The 22,436-nt window shown below is 47.7% G+C and overlaps 2 protein-coding genes across 5 annotated transcripts in view; both read right to left on the reverse strand.

Annotated features, from left to right (window-relative positions):
* Positions 1 to 107: 107 nt before the first annotated feature.
* On the reverse strand, positions 108 to 3,822 carry e2f6 (E2F transcription factor 6). 3 transcript variants are annotated; one of them, XM_044106653.1, is made up of 9 exons: positions 3,538 to 3,822; positions 2,751 to 3,056; positions 2,595 to 2,635; positions 2,474 to 2,517; positions 2,216 to 2,402; positions 1,638 to 1,787; positions 804 to 918; positions 606 to 738; positions 108 to 378 (listed from the first exon to the last, which is right to left on the reverse strand). In XM_044106653.1, the coding sequence occupies exons 1-9, from the start codon at positions 3,652 to 3,654 to the stop codon at positions 350 to 352; spliced, it is 1,122 nt and encodes a 373-aa protein (XP_043962588.1). In that variant the 5' UTR covers positions 3,655 to 3,822; the 3' UTR covers positions 108 to 349. The 3 variants fall into 3 exon arrangements, with proteins under 3 accessions (XP_043962588.1, XP_043962586.1, XP_043962587.1); XM_044106651.1 differs by having other exon boundaries at positions 108 to 400; XM_044106652.1 differs by having other exon boundaries at positions 551 to 738.
* Positions 3,823 to 4,253: 431 nt separating this feature from the next.
* myt1la (myelin transcription factor 1-like, a) overlaps positions 4,254 to 22,436 on the reverse strand; it is a 33,655-nt gene continuing 15,472 nt past the window's right edge. For both annotated transcript variants that reach the window (XM_044106970.1, XM_044106971.1), the window contains 15 exons: positions 22,189 to 22,323; positions 18,932 to 19,022; positions 18,583 to 18,693; positions 17,966 to 18,186; positions 15,751 to 16,007; positions 15,276 to 15,485; positions 14,564 to 14,691; positions 14,207 to 14,266; positions 14,067 to 14,129; positions 13,907 to 13,990; positions 13,567 to 13,788; positions 13,394 to 13,485; positions 13,213 to 13,316; positions 9,883 to 10,026; positions 4,254 to 7,728 (listed from right to left, as the gene is read on the reverse strand). In XM_044106970.1, coding sequence (XP_043962905.1) covers positions 7,588 to 7,728; positions 9,883 to 10,026; positions 13,213 to 13,316; positions 13,394 to 13,485; positions 13,567 to 13,788; positions 13,907 to 13,990; positions 14,067 to 14,129; positions 14,207 to 14,266; positions 14,564 to 14,691; positions 15,276 to 15,485; positions 15,751 to 16,007; positions 17,966 to 18,186; positions 18,583 to 18,693; positions 18,932 to 19,022; positions 22,189 to 22,323 — 2,063 coding nt within the window. In that variant the 3' untranslated portion in view covers positions 4,254 to 7,587. The remainder of the gene's footprint in view (positions 7,729 to 9,882; positions 10,027 to 13,212; positions 13,317 to 13,393; positions 13,486 to 13,566; positions 13,789 to 13,906; positions 13,991 to 14,066; positions 14,130 to 14,206; positions 14,267 to 14,563; positions 14,692 to 15,275; positions 15,486 to 15,750; positions 16,008 to 17,965; positions 18,187 to 18,582; positions 18,694 to 18,931; positions 19,023 to 22,188; positions 22,324 to 22,436) is intronic.

Raw genomic sequence — 22,436 nt, forward strand, 5'->3', positions numbered from 1 at the left:
CAGACTCGGTTCTGCCATTCTGTGAAACCGCCGGTCCAGCAGGTCAGAACCTTTTAGGGATCCGTCTTCAGAACCGCTGCAGCAGCTGAACGGGTCAGAGACTCGGAACCAGTCCAGGTTTTATTTACTCTTTATTTCAAAACATCCTGGCCCGGTTCTGTCAGAAAGTTCTGAGCTCAAAACAAAACCAGAACCAGACAAAAAAATAATAACAATCGGCATCCTCTCCATCACTTCACTCCTGGTTCCGGTCCGGTCTGTGGTTCTGGTCCGGTTCCTCTGTAAAGCCGTCAGTTGGATCGATTCTCCTGTTCTCAGCCTGCAGCGCCTCCTGCTGGCCCGGTTGGAGCTACACGCTCTGGACCCGGTTCTTCTGACCTGGAACCAGAACAGGGGTCACCTGATCACCAGTCAGCCAATCACAGCTGGGCGTCATCAGAACCACCTCCAGTCTCCCAGGTTCTGATGACCCAAACTATTCAGTCCCGGTTCTGGTTCAGCTGAAACCTATGAGGTATCATCAGAACCAGAACCTGGACCCAGAACTCACTGGTTTCTTCAATGGGTCAGAGGTTCTGGTGGACCCGGCTCAGTTCTGAAGCTACCTGCGTGCAGCTCGGCGGTTCTGATCCGACTCTCCTCCAGGGAAGAAAAGCCCACTTCTCCTGTGGTTCCGGCGTCGCATGTCAGAACCCGGATCGGACCCGTCCCGCCCTTCAGGTGGATCTGGATGCTGTCCTGGATCAGAACAGAACCTCAGTTTGATTGTGACCCGGCCCGACCCGTTCTGCGGTTCTGCTCACCTCGGTGGGAGCCGGAACCTCCAGCTTGGTTTCCTCCGGCGCCTTCACCACCAGAACCGTCTGGTTCTGGAGGTTCTGCAGCCCGACCAGGTCCTGCCGGGTCACGTAGGCCAGCTTGGACCGGACCGCCGTCAAGGAGAACCGGTTCTGATCCAAAGGCAGAGGGACAGGTTCTGAACCTGGACCAGAACCAGAACGTTTGGTTCTGCTAAAGGTCCAACAGTGTGACCAGAACCAGAACCCTGGAGACGGTGGAGAGTCCAGAACCGATCCTGATACCTCCTTCCTTCCAGCAGGGTTCTGGTCCGGTTCTGATCCCAGGATCCTGCTCACCATTACTGGTGCCCTTCAAGTTACCTTTCAGAGTGAAGATGGAAAGTTTGAGGTCCAAAGTAACAAAGAGCAAAATTGGATTTAAGGACCAAACAGAACCAGCCTGAGGTCCGGTCCAGAAGCCTGAGGTCCGGTCCAGAAGCCTGAGGTCCGGTCCAGAAGCCTGAGGTCCAGTCCAGTGATCCTTATTTATGATCTGCAGCAGGCGAGCCGATGGGTTTCCATAGCGATTAGCAGCAAAAGCTGACATGTTTCTTAGTTTTGCTCTTGATGGGTTTTTTATCGTTTGCTGTTTTGCATCAAACTATCGGCAGGAAAACATTTGATGAATTTCCTTCAGTAAATATTAAACCTAAACTTCATGGGTTCCAATACTGGTGAGCAGGACCCATCAGAACCGACCAGAACCTGTTTAAACCATCTGCCTGCTTTCCCCACTGGTATAGTCCAGGTGGAGCAGAAACTCTGAACCGGATCGAACCGGACCGGACTTAAGGATATCTGGAGTTGTGCGGGTCATCGGTCAGGTGGAAGAGCTGCTCAGCGCTGGTCCGGATCAGAGAGTCCAGAGTTTCCTCCACCAGCTTCAGGTCGGCCATGTTGGACTGGGCCCGGTTCTGACCCAGGTAGCTGGAGGCGGGGCTGCTTCCTCTGCACACAACATACTGCTTTAACTGGAAATCCTGGGAGAAACTAAGGTTCTAGTCAAAGTTTCAACAGATTCATAAAGAACGTAGGAACTCTGCAGACGAATAACGAGGTTCAGGTGACTGGCAGAGGGAGAACCTGCAGCAACAGCGAGGCTACAGGTGTGTCTCAGGTAGCAGATAAAAGCTACATTAGCTAAGCTAGTAAATAATGGCAACAAAAATCTGATGTTTATCTTAACATTCCACAGTGGAATTAAATGTAAAGAAGTCAAACAGTTCAAAGGTCACAAACGAGGAGAGAGCTTCTTCTGAGCCTGTGGCTAGTTTGGTGTTGTCATAGTAACTCCATAGCAAGATGGCTGTCAGCTACAAAGTTCCTGGAAGTGTGATGTCACATGAGAGAGGCAGACCCGGAACCGGATCACTCACATCCAGCGGATCCGGTTGACAGACTCCTTCTGGATGAGCCGGACGCCCTGCAGCACGTTGGTGATGTCATAGACGCGGCGGCGGCGCGTCCTCAGGCTGGCGATGGCGCTGCGCAGGTCCAGACAGCCGTCCGGCGCCGTCAGGAACAGGTCTAGGAACCGCCGGGTCAGAACCAGCAGAGACACGTCTGGGGACGACACGGCCCGGTTAGAGACCCATAGAACCGCACGGACGCCGCCGCCACTCGACAGAACCAACCTTCCCGGGTCTGGGTCCGAATCGGCCCGTTCTGCTGCTGCTGGCTGTAGGGAGACACGAATCAATACCGGCCCAGAAACTTCTGACAGAACCACAATGGAACCAGATCAGAACCGCTTACCCAAGAGTCGGACCTTCTGGCACCGCTTTGAGAGCCCGGTTCTGCAGGTGGGAACAGAACAACAGTTATCAGTTCTACTGGGAACCAACTGGGCCAGTTCTGATCCAGCAGAACCGGGTCGGTCGGCTCAGTAAAGGTCCAGCTGGAGATTCTGACCTGTTCTGTTGGGTCCAGAGCAGGAAGTTCTGAAGCAGCCATCTTGGTGTTAAAGGGAAGGCAGCCTTCCTCCTCCTCTTCCTCACCAGGCCCGGCGGTTCCGACCCACTGGTCCTCGTCGTCCTCCGACCCAGCTCCCCACCGGTCCAACGGGTCCAGCGGCCCGTCCAGGCAGGGAGGCATGATGGGAATGGCGTCGGCGCTGACGTCACCCGACAAGACGTCCTCCGGCAGGAAGTGGTCCTCACAGATCAGATTCTGGTTCTGGTTCTGCTGGTCTGCCTGCCGCAGCGCCGCCAGCCACACCTTGAAGGACCCAGTGACCCGTTTAGAACCCAACCAGAACCTCTGGTTGGGTTCTCTGGAACTGATTCGTTCTCTAAACGGATCTTTGTCAGGTCAGTCGTGACCCATATGACCTTTGACCTCTGGACTCAGAGGTCAAAGGTCATGTGGTTTTCCAGTGACAAAGCAAAACGGCACCAGAGAACCGAACAAAACATTTCGTCCAAGTCCAGTTTAACAACTGGTATTCCAAACAGAGCAGAACCATTATCCTGATCTGGACCTCCAGAACCTTCCGGACCTGACGAGCCGGTTCCAGGGAAACCCAGTGGAGGCCGGTTCCTGGCTTGGACTCAATCTGGACTGGCTGGCTGGTCCGGTTCTACTGTGGTCCACTTCGGGTCTTTGTACAACCTCAGTAACTTTGACTTTCTAACTCACTAACTGGACCGAACCGGACCGTAGCTTCTAAAGTCCGGTACCAGTATGAAACTGGACCTACCTTGACCCTCGCTGGATCTCGCGGGAATTTGAAGAACCGTCTCTGGGTTCTGTTGAACACTCCATGATTGGACCCGTCCATCCGGTTCGGACAGCCGGAGACCACACACTTCACCATATTGGCTGACCGAACCGAGCCGAACTGGACTGCCTGTTCATTCAGCAGCCACGGTGAGCCACTGAAGTTCTGCTGGAGTCACCGCGGTCCGGTTTGTTTTTTACCCACCGGAAGGGGATTTGTTTTCACCCCGGAAGTGGTACCGTGGCGCATTTTGGCGCCCTCTGCTGTCCTGGAGAAAATTCACCACCTTCAGCATGTTGAGCTTTGGTTTCTCCCATTCCTTCACAGTTCTGGTTATAAACATAAATACGCATTTATAAATATATAAATGCGTATTTATGCCTTTGCATAAATGTCTTCGCATCGGCTAACGCCACCCTGTCGGCCATATTGGGAGAGGAACTGGAAGGCAGTGAGCAGTACATGTTAAAGGGGAGTCAGGGACAAAAAGTAGTTTATAGATTACGTTTCGCAAACAAATTATGTTTTTCAAAATAGCCATTTCTTTTTTTATACCTGCGTCCGTTTTTCGTCTCCATGAAGTTGAGCAGAAAATTCTTTAACCCCATGATGGTTGATTTAAGCAAAGATGAGAGATTCACAAAACTCCACGATGCTTACATGTACATTTAGACAAATGTCTGGGACTAAAGGGTCATATTTTTTAATTCTTTAAAGGATTAAATAATACACGTTAGGTAAATTACATTGTGTGATACAATAATGTACATTAGCTCTCAAAATTAAACACATCCTTGTTAAAATCCCAAATGTTGAGATTTAAAATATTTATTTATTTATTTCCTTTATTTATTCGGTAAACCCCGTTGGGATCTGGATCTCATTTTCAACAGGGACCTGGGCAGAAAGTCTGCAATACACAGCAACCTGCTTACAAAATAAAACTCATTAATTCATATACACAAGAGTAAAACAATAAAAACCATTTAAAAGCAGTGACGCTGGTTAATAAAATCTTGTTGCCTGTTTTTAAGAAGAAATAAATCCAATGAAATCAGTTCTGACATGTTGAGTTCAGACTGGAGCTGATTACTGAAGCAGCTTCACACTGAATGCTTGTTTCGCCTTTTCAGTTCAAACACGTGGAACATGCAAAAGAAAAATGTTATTAGGGTGTAAAGAACAACAGATCTATGGAAGAGAGAGCGAAAGTTTGCTGGAGCCAAGCAGAGTAGAGATTTATAGATCAGGATCATATTGATTGTTTCTCCGTTCAGCTTTTACATCCAAATCACAGAGATGCACTAAACGTCTGCTACCAGTTAGAAACCTTAAAGCACGATGATACACAATGTTCAGTGACTGAAGGCATTTGGTCGAAGGATTCATATATAAAACATTTCCATAATCCAGGAGTGGCAGGAAAGTTGCTGCTACTAATTTACTTCTAGCTTTGATAGAGAAACAGGATCCATTTCAATAATAAAACCTAAACTTCATTTTCAATGTTTGTAACAAATTTACTGTGATTTTAAAAGAAAGCTCTTTATCTAGAATAAAATCAACATATTTATAATTACAGTTTGTGCTCCAGCAGCAGTGGTCAGCATTAGAGGGATTTCTGGTAATTTTCTAGAGTCTGAAAAAAACCTTTGATTTTGTCTGATCCAGATTCAAAACAAACTTCAGAGTTTGTAAGAGTGTTTGAGCCTCATTGACAGCAGACTGCAAATCCTGTATGGCCTGATAGTGATGGAGAACAGCAGTAAATTACTAAATCATCTGCATAAAAATCATTTAAAAAAGATTACATTGAGATCTAGATTGTGAGGAATTATGTTCAAGCTAATTTCCAATGTAAATAATAAAATAGTTTGATAGCATCAGTGTGAACAGCATCAAACTAACATTTTGATGAAAAACATTGATTCAATCTTCTTTAACAATTCAATTAAAAATCTTATTAATCCCAGAGGGAAATTAGATGTTTTATCTGACATTACTCAGATTACTGATCTCCTGTAGAGGTCAGTATTTCAGTGACTTTGAAAACCCCTCTGACTGAAGACTGTTGTTATTATCTGATGCTGTGAGGCTCCAAACGTCTCAGGAACGTTTCAGACACGAGGTGTAAAAACAAAGTGGTTCTGGAGGTAAACGGGTCCAACCCGGTACCAGCAAGGCGTACCTAATAAAATGACCAACTTTGACTTACAGTCCACACAACAAACTCGTGATGATTCACTTGCAGTAAAGTCATGTGGAAGGAGAACCTGCAGCTGTTCAGGAAGGTCAACAAAGGCTCTTTGCAGGTGTTGCAACACAAGATTTATTCAGAGCAACAGATGGCAACACCAACATGATAGAAACTGTACAAACTCCACAATTCAACAGAAATGGAACCTGGTGACCCTGAAGGGGTCAGCAGGGAGTCATGCTGTCTGGTAGGAAAAAAGCTTCTGGAAGTCTGACATGAAATCAAAGATATAAAAAGATCATTTCAGTGAGGTTCTTCATTCAGGCGTGTTCACATCTTTAAATTGTGCTTTAACTCCGTTCTGCAGGAAAACCAAAGCAGGAAGCCGCAGATCCGTTTCCTTCAGGAAAACTCCTCCTGCAGCCGGAGGGTGAGGATCCGACCCCGGGCTTACCGGGAATGACACCGCTTCCCATTTTTAGGCAGAGACGGGAATAATAATCCTTCAGATGGAAACGTTTAATCCTGGAAACGCATCCAAAAAATCCCAAACATGGATTATTGTTGTTCTCATGAAACCGAGCGGATCGTCTAGAACCGAGCTGAGATCGGATTCTGGGTTCTCTTCCAGAAAAGGCGTGAACATGGCAGCCGTTTGGTAATTTGGATTATTTAGTCAGAAAAAGTTGTTTTTATCTTTCAAAGTTATATTTTCACCGAGTTATTCTCTATTTCTAAACATCACAGTTTCAAACCAAACATTTAGCTTCACACTCAATAATTAACGAGGTATTTAGTTAGTGAGCTAAATAAATAGCTTGAAGCTAAACATTTAGTTAGCAAGCACATTTCCAGCTAAATATTTAGCAAGTTTTTATTGGACGTTTCTGAATGTGGGTGAAAATGTGACTTTGAAACTGAAGCTCATTCCTTCCCTGTAGAAACGGACAATCTGAACTTGTTGCTGTCAGTTTGTGACGTTTCAAACGGCTCCCATCAGGCAGAGCCATCGGGTCCTCCTGGACCCGGCCGGGCTGAGCAGCAGAACCTCAGCCAGCGACCCTGGAGGTCAGGGTTCGCCTGGAGGCCGACCATAAATGGAGGCGAGAGGCGGAGTTTTCCTTTCAGGGTGAACTGGACCGGCGGCGCGGCGATACAGGAACGTGCTTCCATAAAGTGCATGCATGATGAGGTGTGATGAGGAAATGTCCCATCGGTTCTGACCCAAAGCCTCCATTGGACCGGTTCTGGAGGACTTTTGACCCTGTAGATCCAGAGAAGCTCAGAATAAAACATCTAAACATGGAACAGAGGCGGCTAAAACACCAAGTAGGAAAAGATTCATACAAACATCGATCGTCAGTAAAAACAGCTTTCAGCTCGTTGCTCCGTGGTTCATAAGAAATTGCATATTCCCACTCAGTTCCTCCCACTGGTCTCCACTGGTCTCCACTGGTCTCCACTGTCCAGTCAGGTGGCGGATTGTCTCCTACATTTCCTGCAGCCGTTTGCATTTCAAAATAAAAGCCTGAAAGGAGGAGGCCCGATGGGATGATGGGATCTGCAGCAGAAGCTCAGAAGGATTCAGAGTCTGAAGCCAGACGTTCAGGCTCCCAGTCTGACCAGTACAGCCCAGTTTGTCCTGGTGTAAACAACGTTAAAGAAGGATGAGCAGCCATGAGTGGGACGCCACATCGGACCGGGTTGGACCGAGACACGTCTGAGTCCAAAGCAAAGCAACACCAACCAAGAGAACAGAACCAGACACTGATGAGGACAGAAACAGGAGCGGACCCGGGCCCGGATCCTCCGGAACCGGCTTCCCGTTCCGGTCAGACCTGGATGCCCTGGACGGCCTGGCGGATGTTCTCCAGCAGCGCCTTGTTCTCCGGGCTCTGGTACCGGTCCTGGTGGGTGTACATGTCAGTCAGAGTGCTGACATACGAGTCAAAGTTCTGTTCGTTCATCGGTTCCTGTGGAGCAGAACAAACCCGGCGGTCAGCGCAGGCGGACACAGCGGGAAGAGCGGGAACGCCGTCAGGAAAAGCCCGGATCAGTGTTTCGGTCCGGATTCCTGCACATCGACCATAAGAACCAGAACCGACCGGGAGCATGCAGAACTCGGGATGGATAGACACGGTCAAGGAGGCCAAACAGGAAGTTCATGGACAGAACGAGGAGACGCGACAGGAAGTGAAGCTTCCAGTAGCATCCAGAACCAAAACCCAAACAAGGTTCTGGAGGAACCAGGACAGGTTTGCCTGAAGCTGGAGGAGATTCCAGAACCAGAAAATAGCATTTCTACATTTTATTTTGAAAATCTTGTTTAAAACCACTTCCTGTTTGCAGTTTAAAAGTAGAAAACCGTTTTGATTTACTCTGAGTTTAATTGTCCCAGTAGAGATGAAAACGTTCAGGATCCAATATGGCCGCTCTGATAGTGGAAAATATTACTGCTAAAATGGGGAGAGATGGGTTCTGCTAATATCAGAACCTTCAGGCCCAGATTCATCAGAACCATCAGAACAATTTCACTGATAGATTAAAACTGTTACAAAGACTGGAAGAAAAATCAAAGTCATTTTAATCCTCCGTTCTTTACGTTCCAGTTTGTTCTGATTTCCTGTTAGCGCTAGCCAATTAGCTATCGCTAGTAGCGTTAGCTCCTGCTAGCTTGTTTCAGCTGATCTCTCCTGGTTAACGGGGAGCGAAAACTTTGAGGCGTTCATTTCCATCCAGATGTTTTGTGTTTTGCCGGCCCAGCATGCATTGCAGAGGTGAAAAACGTTGACTTTTACTTTAATGGGAAATGAAAACACAATCCGGCTAGCATGTTTAACTAGTTGTGAATCAAACGCAAAGGTTCAATTTCCAGTGGATAAACTGGTTTCTGTCTACCACCAGTATTCCCAGGGCATCATCTCCTCTTCTTCATCTCATAATGAAGAAGAGGAGGATAGTTGGATAAAGGATGAAGTCTAACCCTCTGGCCTCCACAGGAGGACAGAGAATCCGTTAGCGTCGGTCAGGAGCTCAGCGACGTCCGCCTTAACGAGTCGGGAACTTTCCCTCAACAGATCCCAGATCACCGGATCATGAACTCCTCGTTAAGGTGGAGGTTTCCTCACAGGAAGCTGCTCAAAGCTTTCTGACAACTTCCTGTTTCCAGAGATTATCCAATTAGCCAGAGTCTCCCTCCAACACGGCGACATGACATCAGACCAACAACATGGCGGCCGGCGCCGCTGGTTCTGACAAGAGGCATGAGCAGAAAGAAGCAGAAGAGGAAAAACTGCTGGAGACGATTAACTTCATGATAAAGACTAAACATGTCAGCAAGAACCTGGAAGAACCTGGAGGAACCTGGAAGAACCTGGAGGAACTTCTGCGTTAAGGTTCTGTAAACATTTCTGCTCAGCAGGTTTCAACCTGAGCAGAAATGAACTGAATTCGCATCAAAGATTGTGTGAAAACTTCCTTAGTTTATACTTTCAAAATAAAAGCATAAGACACAGAGTTTAATTTTGCCTGAGCAACAGAAACGTGAAGTTCTGAAGCTCAACTGGGCCAGAACGGGCCAACAGACCCACTGGCAGATGCATCTGCAGGGTTCCGGTCTGGTTCCGGTCCGGGTCTGGTTCCGGTCCGGGTCTGGTTCCGGTCCGGGTCTGGTTCCGGTCCGGGTCTGGTTACGGTCCGGGTCTGGTTACGGTCCGGGTCTGGTTCCGGTCCGGGTCTGGTTCCGGTCCGGGTCTGGTTACGGTCCGGGTCTGGCTCCGGTCCGGGTCTGGTTCTGGTCCGGGTCTGGTTACGGTCCGGGTCTGGTTACGGTCCGGGTCTGGCTCCGGTCCGGGTCTGGTTCTGGTCCGGGTCTGGTTCCGGTCCGGGTCTGGTTCCGGTCCGGGTCTGGCTCCGGTCCGGGTCTGGCTCCGGTCCGGGTCTGGTTCTGGTCCGGGTCTGGTTCCGGTCCGGGTCTGGTTCCGGTCCGGGTCTGGCTCCGGTCCGGGTCTGGTTACGGTCCGGGTCCGTTCCGGGTCCGGTTCTGGTCCGGGTCTGGTTCCGGTCCGGGTCTGGTTACGGTCCGGGTCCGTTCCGGGTCCGGTTCTGGTCCGGGTCGGGCTCCTCACCATGTGGGGCAGCTGGATGCTGGCCAGGCTGTTGATGAGCGACTGGCTCAGGGTGGCCAGTTCGTGCAGCAGCGAGTCGTTGTGCTGCTCCATGACCCGGTTCTCCTCCTCCATGGACTTCAGGCTGGTCTCCATGGTGGTGATCTGACCACAGGAAACAAATCACTTCATTAAACTGACGAAAGAAAAGAAGTTTGATTTATGACCTGCGCAGCGTTTGAAGGGCTCCCTGTTAGCATAGCGCTTAGCGTTAGCATCTACTATATACTGTGTCGTCATTCTTCATTACATGTGATAAAAACTGGCGCTACAACTGGAGTCTCAGATCACAAGTCCAACCAGGTGCGGAGTGTCTTGAGTCTTTAGTGTCTGGTGGGGAGGAATCCAAACTGCCTCTGGTCGGTTCCCATCCAGAGAAACGGCGCTCTGCCTTCTGGAGACGGAGGCATTGCTCATCATTTCCTCTCCTCAGGGCGTCAAAACCGTCCAGCTTATTCAGGCCAAACGATAACGCTGTGCGCTACAGTGGAAACGGCGACCGCAGAAGGTTTTTGCAGCGTAATGAGGAATCTGATGGACTTCTTACGACGGAAACCAACTTCAGGAACCAGGAGGAACCAGGAGGAACCAGGAGGAACGCGGAGTGAAGCTGGTCCCTCACTCAGCCTCACTCAGCAACCTCATTAAATCAAACGGTCATTTCTGCTTCAAGCTTCAGCTGGACCGTCCAGTCCTCCATGTTTCCCCAGAGCTCCCCCTGCTGGTGGTGGCTCTGCAGGAAAACATGGTTGGGTTGGACTGAAACCCAAAGACCCGGTCCAGACGGATCCTAATCATTCCTGGTGAGGGTTACCGGATCAGTCCCAGACAGCCAGATTACTGGGGATAATCTGGATTACAGTTTTCACACCTGCAGTCCGTTTGGACCCAGACCGCTTCTTCCAAACGATCTAGGTCGTTCAAGTCCGCACCACAGAGCGATTGCTGCATTCACATCAACACAAACGAACCGGACCAAAACAGGAACCGGACCAGAGGTCAGAGGTCACAGGTCTGTGGTTATCTGTCATTTTCAGCAATGACTCCACCAGAGAGGAAGAGACGTTGAAATCTGATCAAAACGGTCAATTTTAGGTTTGAGGTCAACTACTGGCAGTGGATCAATCATCAATCAATAATCCAAATCCAGCCAATCAACTAATGTTGAAAGATTCATTGAATCAATGATTTATGGTTGAATTCTAATGACTGAAAGATCTGATCAGTCGCTGATCAGTTGTCGATCAGTAGCTGATCAGTTGTCGATCAGTTGTTGATCAGTCGTCAATCAGTTGTCGATCAGTCGTCAATCAGTCGTCAATCAGTCGTCGATCAATCGCCGATCAGTTGTCGATCAATCGCTGATCAGTTGTCGATCAGTCGCCGATCAGTCGTCAATCAGTTGTCAATCAGTCGTCGATCAGTCGTCAATCAGTCGTCGATCAGTTGTCGATCAGTCGTTGATCAGTTGCTGATCAGTAGCTGATCAGTCGCCAATCAGTTGTCGATCAGTCACTGATCAGTTGTTGATCAGTCGTCGATCAGTCGCTGATTAGTAGCTGATCAGTCGTCAATCAGTCATCAATCAGTCGTCGATCAGTTGTCGATCAGTCGTCGATCAGTCGTCGATCAGTCATTGATCAGTCATCGATCAATCGTTGATCAGTCGCTGATCAGTAGCCGATCAGTCGTCAATCAGTCGTCGATCAGTCGTCGATCAGTCATTGATTAGTAGCTGATCAGTCGTCAATCAGTCGTCAATCAGTTGCGATCAGTCGTCGATCAGTTGTCGATCAGTCGCCGATCAGTCATTGATTAGTAGCTGATCAGTCATCGATCAGTCGCCGATCAGTAGCTGATCAGTTGTCAATCAGTCGTCAATCAGTTGTCGATCAGTGTCGATCAGTTGTCGATCAGTCGTCGATCAGTCGTTGATCAGTAGCTGATCAGTCGTCAATCAGTCGCCAATCAGTTGTCGATCAGTCGTTGATCAGTCGTTGATCAGTAGCTGATCAGTCGTCAATCAGTCGCCAATCAGTTGTCGATCAGTAGTCAATCAGTTGTCGATCAGTCGCTGATCAGTTGCTGATCAGTCATTGATCAGTTGCTGATCAGTCATTGATCAGTCGCTGATCAGTGTGTGCTGATTGTTTCCGTTCCTCCTCTGGGTCTCACCATGTTATTATTGATCAGGTTTGATCTCGTTTTAAATTAATCTATATCTGAACATTTTCTACTTGTCTGTAAATACTATTCCTGACCAGCAGGGGAGCCGTTTACAGATTGGTATTTCCCTCCCTGCTGGCCCGGTGCAACTTGTTTCTGAATCTAATGTGTTTTTCTGTGTTTATTTGGAGTTTGCCCCGTCTCCCCCTGATTGTTCCCAGGTGTGTCCCGTCTCCATGACTACCCTCTGTGTATTTAACCCCACCTGTGTCCTTTGTTCCTGTCTGTGTGAGCGAGTGTCTTCATGTCCATCCGTGCAGCCAGTTGCTGGCTGTGATGAGCCTCAGTTTCTGCTCAGCAGTGCTTCCTGGATCTGCTGCGTTTCCCTCACCACCACTTCATGACATCTAATTCCACTCTGAGAACTTTTCTGTAAAGTTTGGCAACATTACTTTTATTTTAATTGTTTATTGATAAATAAGTGTGATGTTTTGTGGCTCTGCTGCAGCTTCATGGGTAAATGTAATTGCATATGTTGACTAACATTAGTTAAATATTAATGAATATTCATTAGCGTGTCCTTATTAATTAAACTAAGTGTACACGGGGAACCGAACGCTTGGTGTTTGTTCTATAACCAGTAAAATATTAAATATTTTTATGTCTTTCCAAACGTTTATCCTCTTTCTGTCCGGCGCCTTCAGACCGACTGCAGGGAAACGGTCAGGAAGTGGCTTCATTAGGCGCCACAACGGGAGGAAGGCACCGAGGAACCAGAGTGACACCGACCAGAGTCGGACCTGGGTCAGCCCAACTGGTCCTGGTTCTGGTTCCGACAGAACCAGACTGGACCTCATGATGCTGATCTTCATGGACAACAGACTGATGATCAAAGGAGTTTGTATGTTATGATGTAGCAAAAAGGTAGATGAACCAACATTGATTCATAAATGTGCATCCAGATCCATTCAGCGGACGGTTGGCCCAACACTGAGTTCCTGTTGATTCAACATGTGAGTGGTTTCAGTGTCAGGCTTCAACAGACTCTCTGTTTCTGCCAGCGTTGTTTCACTGTTGCTTCTCTCATATTGTGTTTCTGACGCTCAGCAGGTAGACGATCCTCACCTGAGTCCTCAGTTTGATCATATCCGACTCCACTTGATTGTTGGACTCATTCAGATCTTTGATTTCTTCATCCAGCTGTTTAATTTCTTCATCGTTTTCTATTCCTGAAACACAAAGTTCCACCCAGATTAGGGGTTCTGGCTCGGCTCTGGGTCGATCCGCTCAGAGGTTCTCCTCTCACCTTTGCTCGCTCTTTGTTTGATTGTCAGCAGGTCCGCGCTGCTCATCCGGGCTTTCTTCATGGCCGTGGAGGTGCGGGGACAACCGGAGAGACTGGGATACAAACATATGCTGAAAACATCTGGATCGGGCGGAGCAGCTGGAGGACAGGAGCCGTCTTTATTCCTAACTCACCTGCGGTGGGTCAGGAAGCTGCCGCTGACGTGTCCGGAGCCGTCGCAGCCTGGCGTCGGACACGTCATCCCGTCCGTCTTCCCGGCCTTCCAGACGAACTGCGAGCCGTTCATGTAGCTGTCTTTCTGCCTCTTGGCCGCCAGGGGGCAGCCTGACGCACTGCGGTGGGAGGCGTACTTCCCCGTCACATGACCCTGTCCGTCGCAGCCAGGGACCGGACACCTGGGAGGAGCAGCAAACCGCCGCAGGAAGCAGCATTTTGACTTTCAGCTGGAAAAAGCTGCCCCCTGCAGGCTGGAGGCCAACTCTACACCTCACACTCCAACATTCAGACGCTTACTTGATGGGCTCCTGCTCGTCCTTCTCCTCTTTGCTGTGGAGGATTTTAACGCCGCTCTTCTTGGCTCGAGGACAGCCGGAGAGACTGCAGACAGGAAGAGGAAACGGCCAGAGTGAAAAACCTGCAGAGCAAACGCTGACTCATGTGTTGTTCTCTGTACCTCCTGTGGGAGGCATAATTCCCTGTGATGTGTCCCGATCCGTCACAGCCCGGCGTGGGACACCTGGTTAGCAAACAGCGCCACCAACAGTCAGCCAGAAGAACTACAGCAGAGCTTATCAGTCTGACTTTAAGACTCACTTCAATTCCTGCGAGTTGGACGACATCAAACCACGAATGTTCTTATCGGCGATCTGGCAGCTGGACAGACAGCAGCAGCAGCAGCAGAAGAAGAAGAAGATCATTGCAGAGTCAGTGAACACAAACACAAGCTGTACTAAGAACTGGACCAGCAGGATCTACTCCACAAGATCCACTGGGAAAACACCAGTAAGGTCAACCAGTGGATCTTACAGCTGATCTGTGGTTCAGGTTCTGTTGCTATGGATCAGCCCGTGGCTAGCTGCTGCTAACCGGGTCGGGTTATCGGTGGGTTGGTAGAGCAGCAGCCACAGTCAGTATCTAACATGGCGCCTAGCAGAGACGCCTCAGCCTTACCTCATCAGCTCCTTCTTGCCCTCCTTGCATGGTGGGAACTTGTGGTGCTTGGGGCTGGGCGCCGTCACCTCGGCCGGGAACCGCGGCTCGTCCAGCAGCTCCTGGAACGGGTCCAGATCGTCCTTCTGCTTCAGGGCGACAGATGAAACCACAACACTGCTTTTCATTCATAAATGTAACAGTTTCAAATTAAATATTTTATTAGAAAACAAAATATTTAGCTAGCAAGCTAAACATTTAGCTCTGAGCTAGCTTTATATTAAGTTTATGGATTAAATATCTAACTTGTAAAACAAAGGCTTTGCTCTGAACTAGCTAAATGATTAGTTTGGAGTTAAGTTGGTATGTTAAAAACAGACCCAGCTTTTATTTTGGTAGTAGCAGCACTTATCGGCATGTGAATTTTATATATTAGCTAAATATTTACCTCTGAGCTTAGCTTGATAAATAAGTGGCTGATATATTAGTTTGAAACAGTAACATTTATGAATGAACTAAAGTGAAAATATGACGTTTTTCCTCTTACTGGAGGCTAAATTATTGCTGCTAGCTTTGGACACGTCGCCATGAGAACCTGAAGGTATCAATCAGGAGCTGAATGTCGCCGCAGCAGCTGCCATTTCTGTGAACTCTGAACATGGAGGAGTTTGTTCCTGCAGACCAGAGGTGCAGTAACATCTCTGCCCTCGGGGGGCAGTCTGAGCCGGCGTACCTCTCTGAGCTCCGGCTCGTCTCCGGGCCGCTTGGTGAAATCCACGGGCAGCTCCCAGCACTCTGCGTCCAGCTGGAAGCATCGGCTGCTGAGCAGAGCCTGGCGCTGCGGCGACATGGGCTGCAGCGGGGTCAGCACCGCGCCGCTGCCCTCCGGCCCGCCGGGCGCACCGGACGGCTCCGCCGGCCCGTCGTCCTCTGCCTCTGGGCTCTGAGGGACAGAATCATTAAACCCGTTACAGCCGCAGCCTTCTGAACCAGAACCGCTCTTTATGGTCATCCAGCATAAAGAGCATAAAGATTTATTGTCGCTCACATCTTCAGCCTTTAATAATAATCTTGCTCAATATTTTTGCCATATTTTGCCTTGAACATCCGTCTGACTTTAAGATCAAATTTGTAAAAATTTGATCTTAAAGTCCAAAGCACAAACAACATAAGACAGGTTGACGGTGCCGCAGCAGCCGGGGCCTCACCTGGGCCAGCAGCTCATGGGGCTTCGAACCCAGGGCGTTGGGCAGCTCCCGGCAGCGGGTGGACAGGTTGAGGATGGCGGTGGCAGCCATATGGGCAGCCTCCATGTCGTGGGTGTAATCAAAGCTGCTCTTGCTGCAGGTGCTGCTGGCGCTGCTGCCCCCCCCGCCGCCGCCGCCGCCACTCAGGCTGCTGCTGCTGCTGGGGGCGTAGCTTGTGGTGCTGCTGGCCGGGCTCGAGGTCTTGCAGTACCGCTTCGCTGCAGCGCCGGAGACAGGAGAACAGACACATGGCAGAGCTGGGAGCAGGAGGCGGAGCATGGATCCACTGGACCGGATCCAGCGGACTGGATCCAGTGCAGTGGATTCCAAACATTATCACAAAAAACATGTTTCAAAAATGTTAATCTGAAAAAAATATTTAGAAAATTAAAAACTTCTTAATCAAAAATGCGTTTTGGGAAAAACCTACGATGGAAGAGCTGAACCTACATTCATGAGTCAAGTTTCTCCCACACCTTCAAATCAGACAATATTGGTGTCAAACGTTTGTGCAGAAAAAATTTGTGCCGCATTTTCTTTGAAGATAAAGGTTAAAGATCAGAAGGTCAACCAGCCCCCCCATTTTTATGAAATCAGACAAATTTGGTGTCAAACGTTTTGCACAAATGTAGTCGAGTGAATTGACACCCATTTCGTCTGATTTGAGAAAGATTGGGGCCCTGGTTGACCTTTGATCACCTCTAGACACATTTCTTTCCCGAGAGTTCTCAGGAGGAACAATATTTCTCAGAAACTGCTGGTATCCTTCTGTCCATGCTCTACTGAAAGCATCATCTGCTGTGGTCTCTGTGTGGTTCCCCTGCTGCCCAGCAGCACACAAGATGACCATCGGCTCTCTGACTGCTCTCGAAGATTTCCACAGGAATGTTTTAAAAGACGCCTCACACCTGTCACATCTGGCTGCAGATACTGGAGCATTATAGAAAGGACAAGGCCAAGTTTTAAGGAAATAATAATTAAAATAAAAAATCTCTTAATTTTTTTGTTGCCAGCTTGCAAGCATCTCTGTTACTCAGCGTTTCACTAGCGGAGCAGATTTGTCCCTAAACGTTAAGTTTATAGGAGAAAGGATTCTAGTCGATGCATTTAAATCCGTGAGAGCCGACCGACCTCACCGCTGGAGAACCGCAGCAACAACTCGTCTTCACGCTTTCAGAGGAGCGTTGAGATTGATTTATCTTTGTGAACAAAGCATTATGCGGCGTTTCCATCCACCAGCGTGTGGCGCTGTCTGTGCTGATAAGGTTCATGTCGGTGTTCCCGGTTGGTCGGCGCGTTAGCGGTTAACGAACCAGCGCTAACCTCATCATGCAGGTTCAGCTTGGCGCTCTCCTCGTCGTCACGCTTCACGCTGGTTTTATATTATTTTATTATTATTTTTCCGGTTATATGATGCATCAAACCAAACCAAATGCTCTGTCTGCTCGTCCCGTAAACTGGAGCAACCAAAACAGTTTCTGTGACAACTATGAATATTGTTGTTTGGACTTTTACAAAGTAAACTTGTCAGCTGCTTAAAATCTTACATTTAAATGTTAAAAAATTTCAAATATTTTAATCTATTTATGCTGAAACCATCAAATCAAATTCAGCAGCTTTGATCATCTCAATAAATAAATGTTACATTTATATATCTGTGTTAAAATATGATCATTTTGGCCCCTGAAGCCCTGGGGGCCCCATGGAGCCGCTGACTTCATTTAGATTAAACAAAAGTCCAAATAATTGATATTTATCTTAATTGTAATTTTTGACTTGTTCTTCAGACTAGTTGTGGCTTTAAATATCGTTTCACTGGAGATGTTTTCCTCTAACATTTAATGACCCAGTAATATTTTTACATTTCCTGTCTAATTAACATCTTTAATAGTAAAACATGGCGGACGCCTCGGCGCCCCGACCGCCGGGCTCAGCAGGTTTTCCCAGAACCTCTGGGGCATCGGACCCACTTCAGGTTTTCCCAGAACCTCTGCCAACAGACTGAAGAACAGTTTATACCCAGATGGGCATTAAACACTACACTATAATAAACTATTTATCACCCAATTTTGTTATAATCCAAGTAACTTTATTGCATGGTTTCTATAATGTCAGTAAAGATGACTATTTTTATTAACAGGAAGTGACATCTGTTCAAACAGGAAGTAGTCCTCACCGTCGTATCCCTTCGGGGAGAGGTCCCGCCCCTGCAGGGCCCTGGAGGCGGGGCCTCTCTTGCCGTAGCCGGGCTGCTGGCCGTCGTAGCCGGCGTAGTCGTAGCTGGTCTTGGAGTATTTCTCCAGCTCCTTGGTGAGGTTGGAGCGCGGCGTGCTGGTGGGAACGTTGTTCTTGAAGCCGTACTGAGGAATCTCCAGCTGCTTGACGAAACACATCGGCCTGAAACAGGAAGAAAACAGCGAGCGTTGCTGATCCTGCCAGGAAAATGGAGAGCAAACATCGGCCTGTCATGATAACTGTCATGTTTCTGGGCGATTAATCGTTCCAGACGTTGTCACGACAACAATAAAATTGTTGCTATAATGGAAACAATAATTCAACAGCTTATTCTCAAAGGTCAATAAACTTAAACTCTGGAATAAAAGACATTTTAAATCTCCAGAATAAATAAACAAAGCAAATAAAATGAACTATGAGGAAAATGATCCTTCAGAAAAACAACAAAGCTGCTGAACAAAGAGTTTATCTTCTGGATTTCGGTAGAAAAACGATAAACCATGATTGATGATGTGATGAATTGATTTATTGATTATTGTGAATGGTAGGGGGCGGTACCTGAGGACTCTGTCTGACGTCTGATTGGTCTTGGCGCCGGCGTCGGCGGCGAAGGTTTTCTCGTGGACCTTGGCCATCTTCTCTGCGGCAGCGATGGGACAGCCGGACAGACTGACGGGGGGACAGACGGAGGTTAGACTGCGGGACAGGAAGCTGGACGCTTCAGACAGGAAGTGGTTCTAATGGTCTAACTGGACTCCTCCTGCTCAGGTTGGTTCGCTCCCTGTGGATGAACGGTTTAAACGCCCGACATCCTGGAATAAAGGGATTAGATAATCCCACCAAGCCAACATGGCGAACAGAAGCTGGCAGTTAGTGATGCATCATCAGACAGGTGAGGCGGACTCACCTGCGGTGGGAGTTCCTGTTGCTATTGACATGCCCCCGTCCAGAGCAGCCAGGAGTCGGACACTTTAACACATTTTCATACATGGCAAGGACTTGAACAGACAGGAGAGGTGAGAGAGACAGCGAGGGTTAGGAGCAGACAGGAGACTCGGTACGGACCGCCGGGCATGCTCAGATCACACCAAGATGGCCGACCAGGCGCCACCACCACAAACACCATGAGTCACACTGGGAGATATTTACTGACACCAGTAGATATCTGCTCTGATGCTGAACCGCTTCATCTGGAATAATCTGATCCTGAACCGTTTAATCCAGATTGGTCTGACTCCGAACTGCTTAATCCAGAATAATCTGACTGACTACTGTTCAGAAAAACAGAAGGTAATCCAGAAAATCCAGAATCTTTTGGCTGTGGCTTAATTTTTATAGCTCTATTCTTTTCATTTCACTCGTTTTCTTTTCTTTAAATAAATTCCAAATGACAGAAAATATTGTCAAAAATTTCTTTCATTTCAATCTCGTCTTGATTCAAATCCACAAAAACAGAATCTGTGAAAATGTCGTCAAACAAGATGGCCGCCCTGAATTCTTTACCGTGTCCATGGTTCGTCACTGTGTGCCAGACATGGACTAATTCAGTGTAGGGTCCTGCATCGTACTCACTGGACTAAGGCCAGGCTTTCTAAAATATACCCAAACGTTAGTCCGGACTGCGATCGTTGTCATCAAACACCTGCCTCACTGATCCATATGTTTTGGTCATGCCCATCACTAAAGTCATATTGGACAAACATTTTTGCAGCCTTGTCTGAAGTAGCTCATATGTCCATCCAGCCTGATCCACTAACTGCATTGTTTGGTGTACTTTCTGAGACGGTTTCTTTGTCAAGACTTGAGGCTGATCTGGTTTCATTTCTCACTTTGTTGGCGAGGCGTAGAATATTGCTGTGCTGGAAATCAGCTTCACCTCCCTCATTTGAAATCTGGATTAAAGATGCTTTACACTTTAGTAAACTTGATAAGATTAAATTTACCCTACGAGGTTCCACAACTAAATTTTTAAAGATTTGGCAGCCGTTTTTTGATTTTATTCAGACATTGCCGTCCCTTATGGTGCCCAACTAAATTTTGCTTTTGCCTGACCTTTTTATTTACATTATCATATTATTTATCAAATTATTTATTTTGTCATTAATACCCATTGATGTACCTTTTTTTTTTTAAATCCTTCCCTTTTATTTCTTCTTCTAACATATCTACTTTTTGTTTTTTGTTTTTTCTTGTTTTTTTTTTTCTTATTCCTCTGGATTTTATTTGGGAAGGCTTATCCATGTGTTCTGTACGACTTATGTTCGGTTCTGTTATAGAAAAAAGTCTACATATCCTGTTCATATATTTTTGCACATTTTGTATTTTGATCTTAAAACCTAAAAAAAAAACAAAAAAAAACAAAACAAGATGGCCGCCCTGAGCGCGTTGACATCACTCGTAACTATGGAAGCCCAAGGACTGCAATGGTGGGAAATAATCCGGATTTTCCTAAAATTAAATCTTCAAAAACAATAAAGTCGATTTATGGTCCAGCCCTTCATCTGATCCAGAACCATGTAAATATTCTGGTTCTGGTCTGGAAGCTTTTGGAGTCGGAGTGTCTCTGAACGTTCCCGTTTCTAAGCATGGAAATCTGGAAGCTGATATCTGGACGTTTCTAGAGTGGGACATCAGACATCTGACCCGGTCCGAGGCTCCAGACCTGGGAATCCAGAACCTGAGAGTTTCCCAAAAAGGAAGATCGGCATGAAGCTACCAGGTCCGTTAAGGGATCTGGATCTGGAATATTCCCAATAGACCAGAGGGAATCCAGGAGGAATTAGGAATGTTCTGCTGAACTGGACTGGTGAGGCAGTTAGCAGTGAGTTAATCCAGAACCAGCAGAACCGGAACCAGCAGATTGCTGAGGAAATGCAGTGTTGGGAAACCAAAGAGAATCTGGTGTAAATGTTCTGGAGCTGCCAGTAGAAAGTCGGTTCAGACGGTTCCGTGTTCGTCATGCAGGGGCAGATTAGCTGATGATGGGAAGTCAGCACAGACACGACACATTAATCCAGATTTAATCCAGATTTAATGTCCAGCTGACATCTCAGATTTGCTCCTGATTCATGCTGATATTTTCTGATGGATGAAACATCAACCAGCCGTGAGCAGCAGGAACAGAGACGATGGTCGCTCAACGTCTTGCTCTTCTACTCGGGCCGCCGCCGGCAAAGTTACACACGGCGCCCGGATCCTCAAAGTCAAACATTAACAGCAATAATCTGGATTATTCACCCAAAGGTTTCAGTCATCACCCCGTTATTCATTTATTTATAAATGTCTCAGTTAGCTTAGAACTAAAGATAAATATTTAGCTAGCTACAAACTAAATATTTATCTTGAAACTTAATATTTACATTGGAGCTAAATTTTTAGTTGTTTGACAAAAGCTAAATAAATCTTCAGTTTAAAAATGAATATTTAGCTCAGAAACTCAACATGTAGTTTGAAACTGTGACATTTATAAATGGCAGGGTGCCTGAAACCTGAACCCTGATGAGAGTAAATAATCCAGATTATTGCTGCTAACGTTTGACTCACTTTTCAAACGGCCACCTGTGCTTCCAGACTGCAGAAGGTTTCCTGCTAGCTGCTCTGGATCGGATTCCTGATTTAAACCTTCTCCCGTTTCCAAACAGCCTGAAAACACAACAAGCACTGATGGTTCATGCACAAGCCAGACGACGGGTCACCAACATGCCAACACCTTCGGACCTGCACAGAATCATCCGACGGCTCGGAACACCTCCAGGTTCTGAGCCCGTTCCGAACAAAGCTGCTGGGCCACAACGTGCGCTAGCATTCGTGGTTGTGATTGGCACAGAGCAGAAATCATCTGATTGGCTGGGTAAGGACCGGTGGGCGGAGCAACGGCAGCATCTTACTACTGCTGATTCTTCTGGCGAGCTAACAGTTCAGGTTAGGAAGGTCGATTGAAACCTGAACAGAATTCCTGAATGTGATCCCTGGGAACCACCTGGAGAGCCGGGTCCTAACCGGGTCCTAACCGGGTCCTAACCGGGTCCTAACCATAAGCTCCGCTCAGTTTTCCCCCAGGACCTGGAAATAAAGGCCTCCAGCTTCATCAATCAGAAGATTTCTGACTCTGAGGAAACATTCCCACAGAAACACGTCAGGCGGATAAAAAGCAGCAGCACCTACTTTCAGGCGGGACCCGGTCTTTGTGAGGGCACCCGGACAGGCTGCGGTGGTGCGGGTACAGACCCGTCACATGACCCGTGCCGTCGCAGCCCGGCGTCGGACACTTGCTCTCCTTCTTCTCTCCTCTGGAAGAATCTGGAAACAATCAGAAGCAGAAAGGTCCAGTGAAACGGGTTTCCATGCTACGGCCCGTTCCTGGTACGGCCCGTTGTGCCGGGCCGTACCAGACATTCAAACGGCGGGCAGCT

This window comes from Gambusia affinis, linkage group LG22 (assembly GCF_019740435.1).
Source record: "Gambusia affinis linkage group LG22, SWU_Gaff_1.0, whole genome shotgun sequence".
NCBI classification, from domain to species: domain Eukaryota; kingdom Metazoa; phylum Chordata; class Actinopteri; order Cyprinodontiformes; family Poeciliidae; genus Gambusia; species Gambusia affinis.

Coding starts and splice junctions, on each gene's coding strand:
- e2f6 (XM_044106651.1), bottom strand. CDS start 3,654: ATGGTGAAGTGTGTGGTCTCCGGCTGTCCGAACCGGATGGACGGGTCC. Junction 2,518..2,594: donor CCAGAAGGTCCGACTCTTGG/GTAAGCGGTTCT, acceptor GTCTCCCTACAG/CCAGCAGCAGCAGAACGGGC. Junction 401..605: donor AACCGCCGAGCTGCACGCAG/GTAGCTTCAGAA, acceptor ACTGGTGATCAG/GTGACCCCTGTTCTGGTTCC.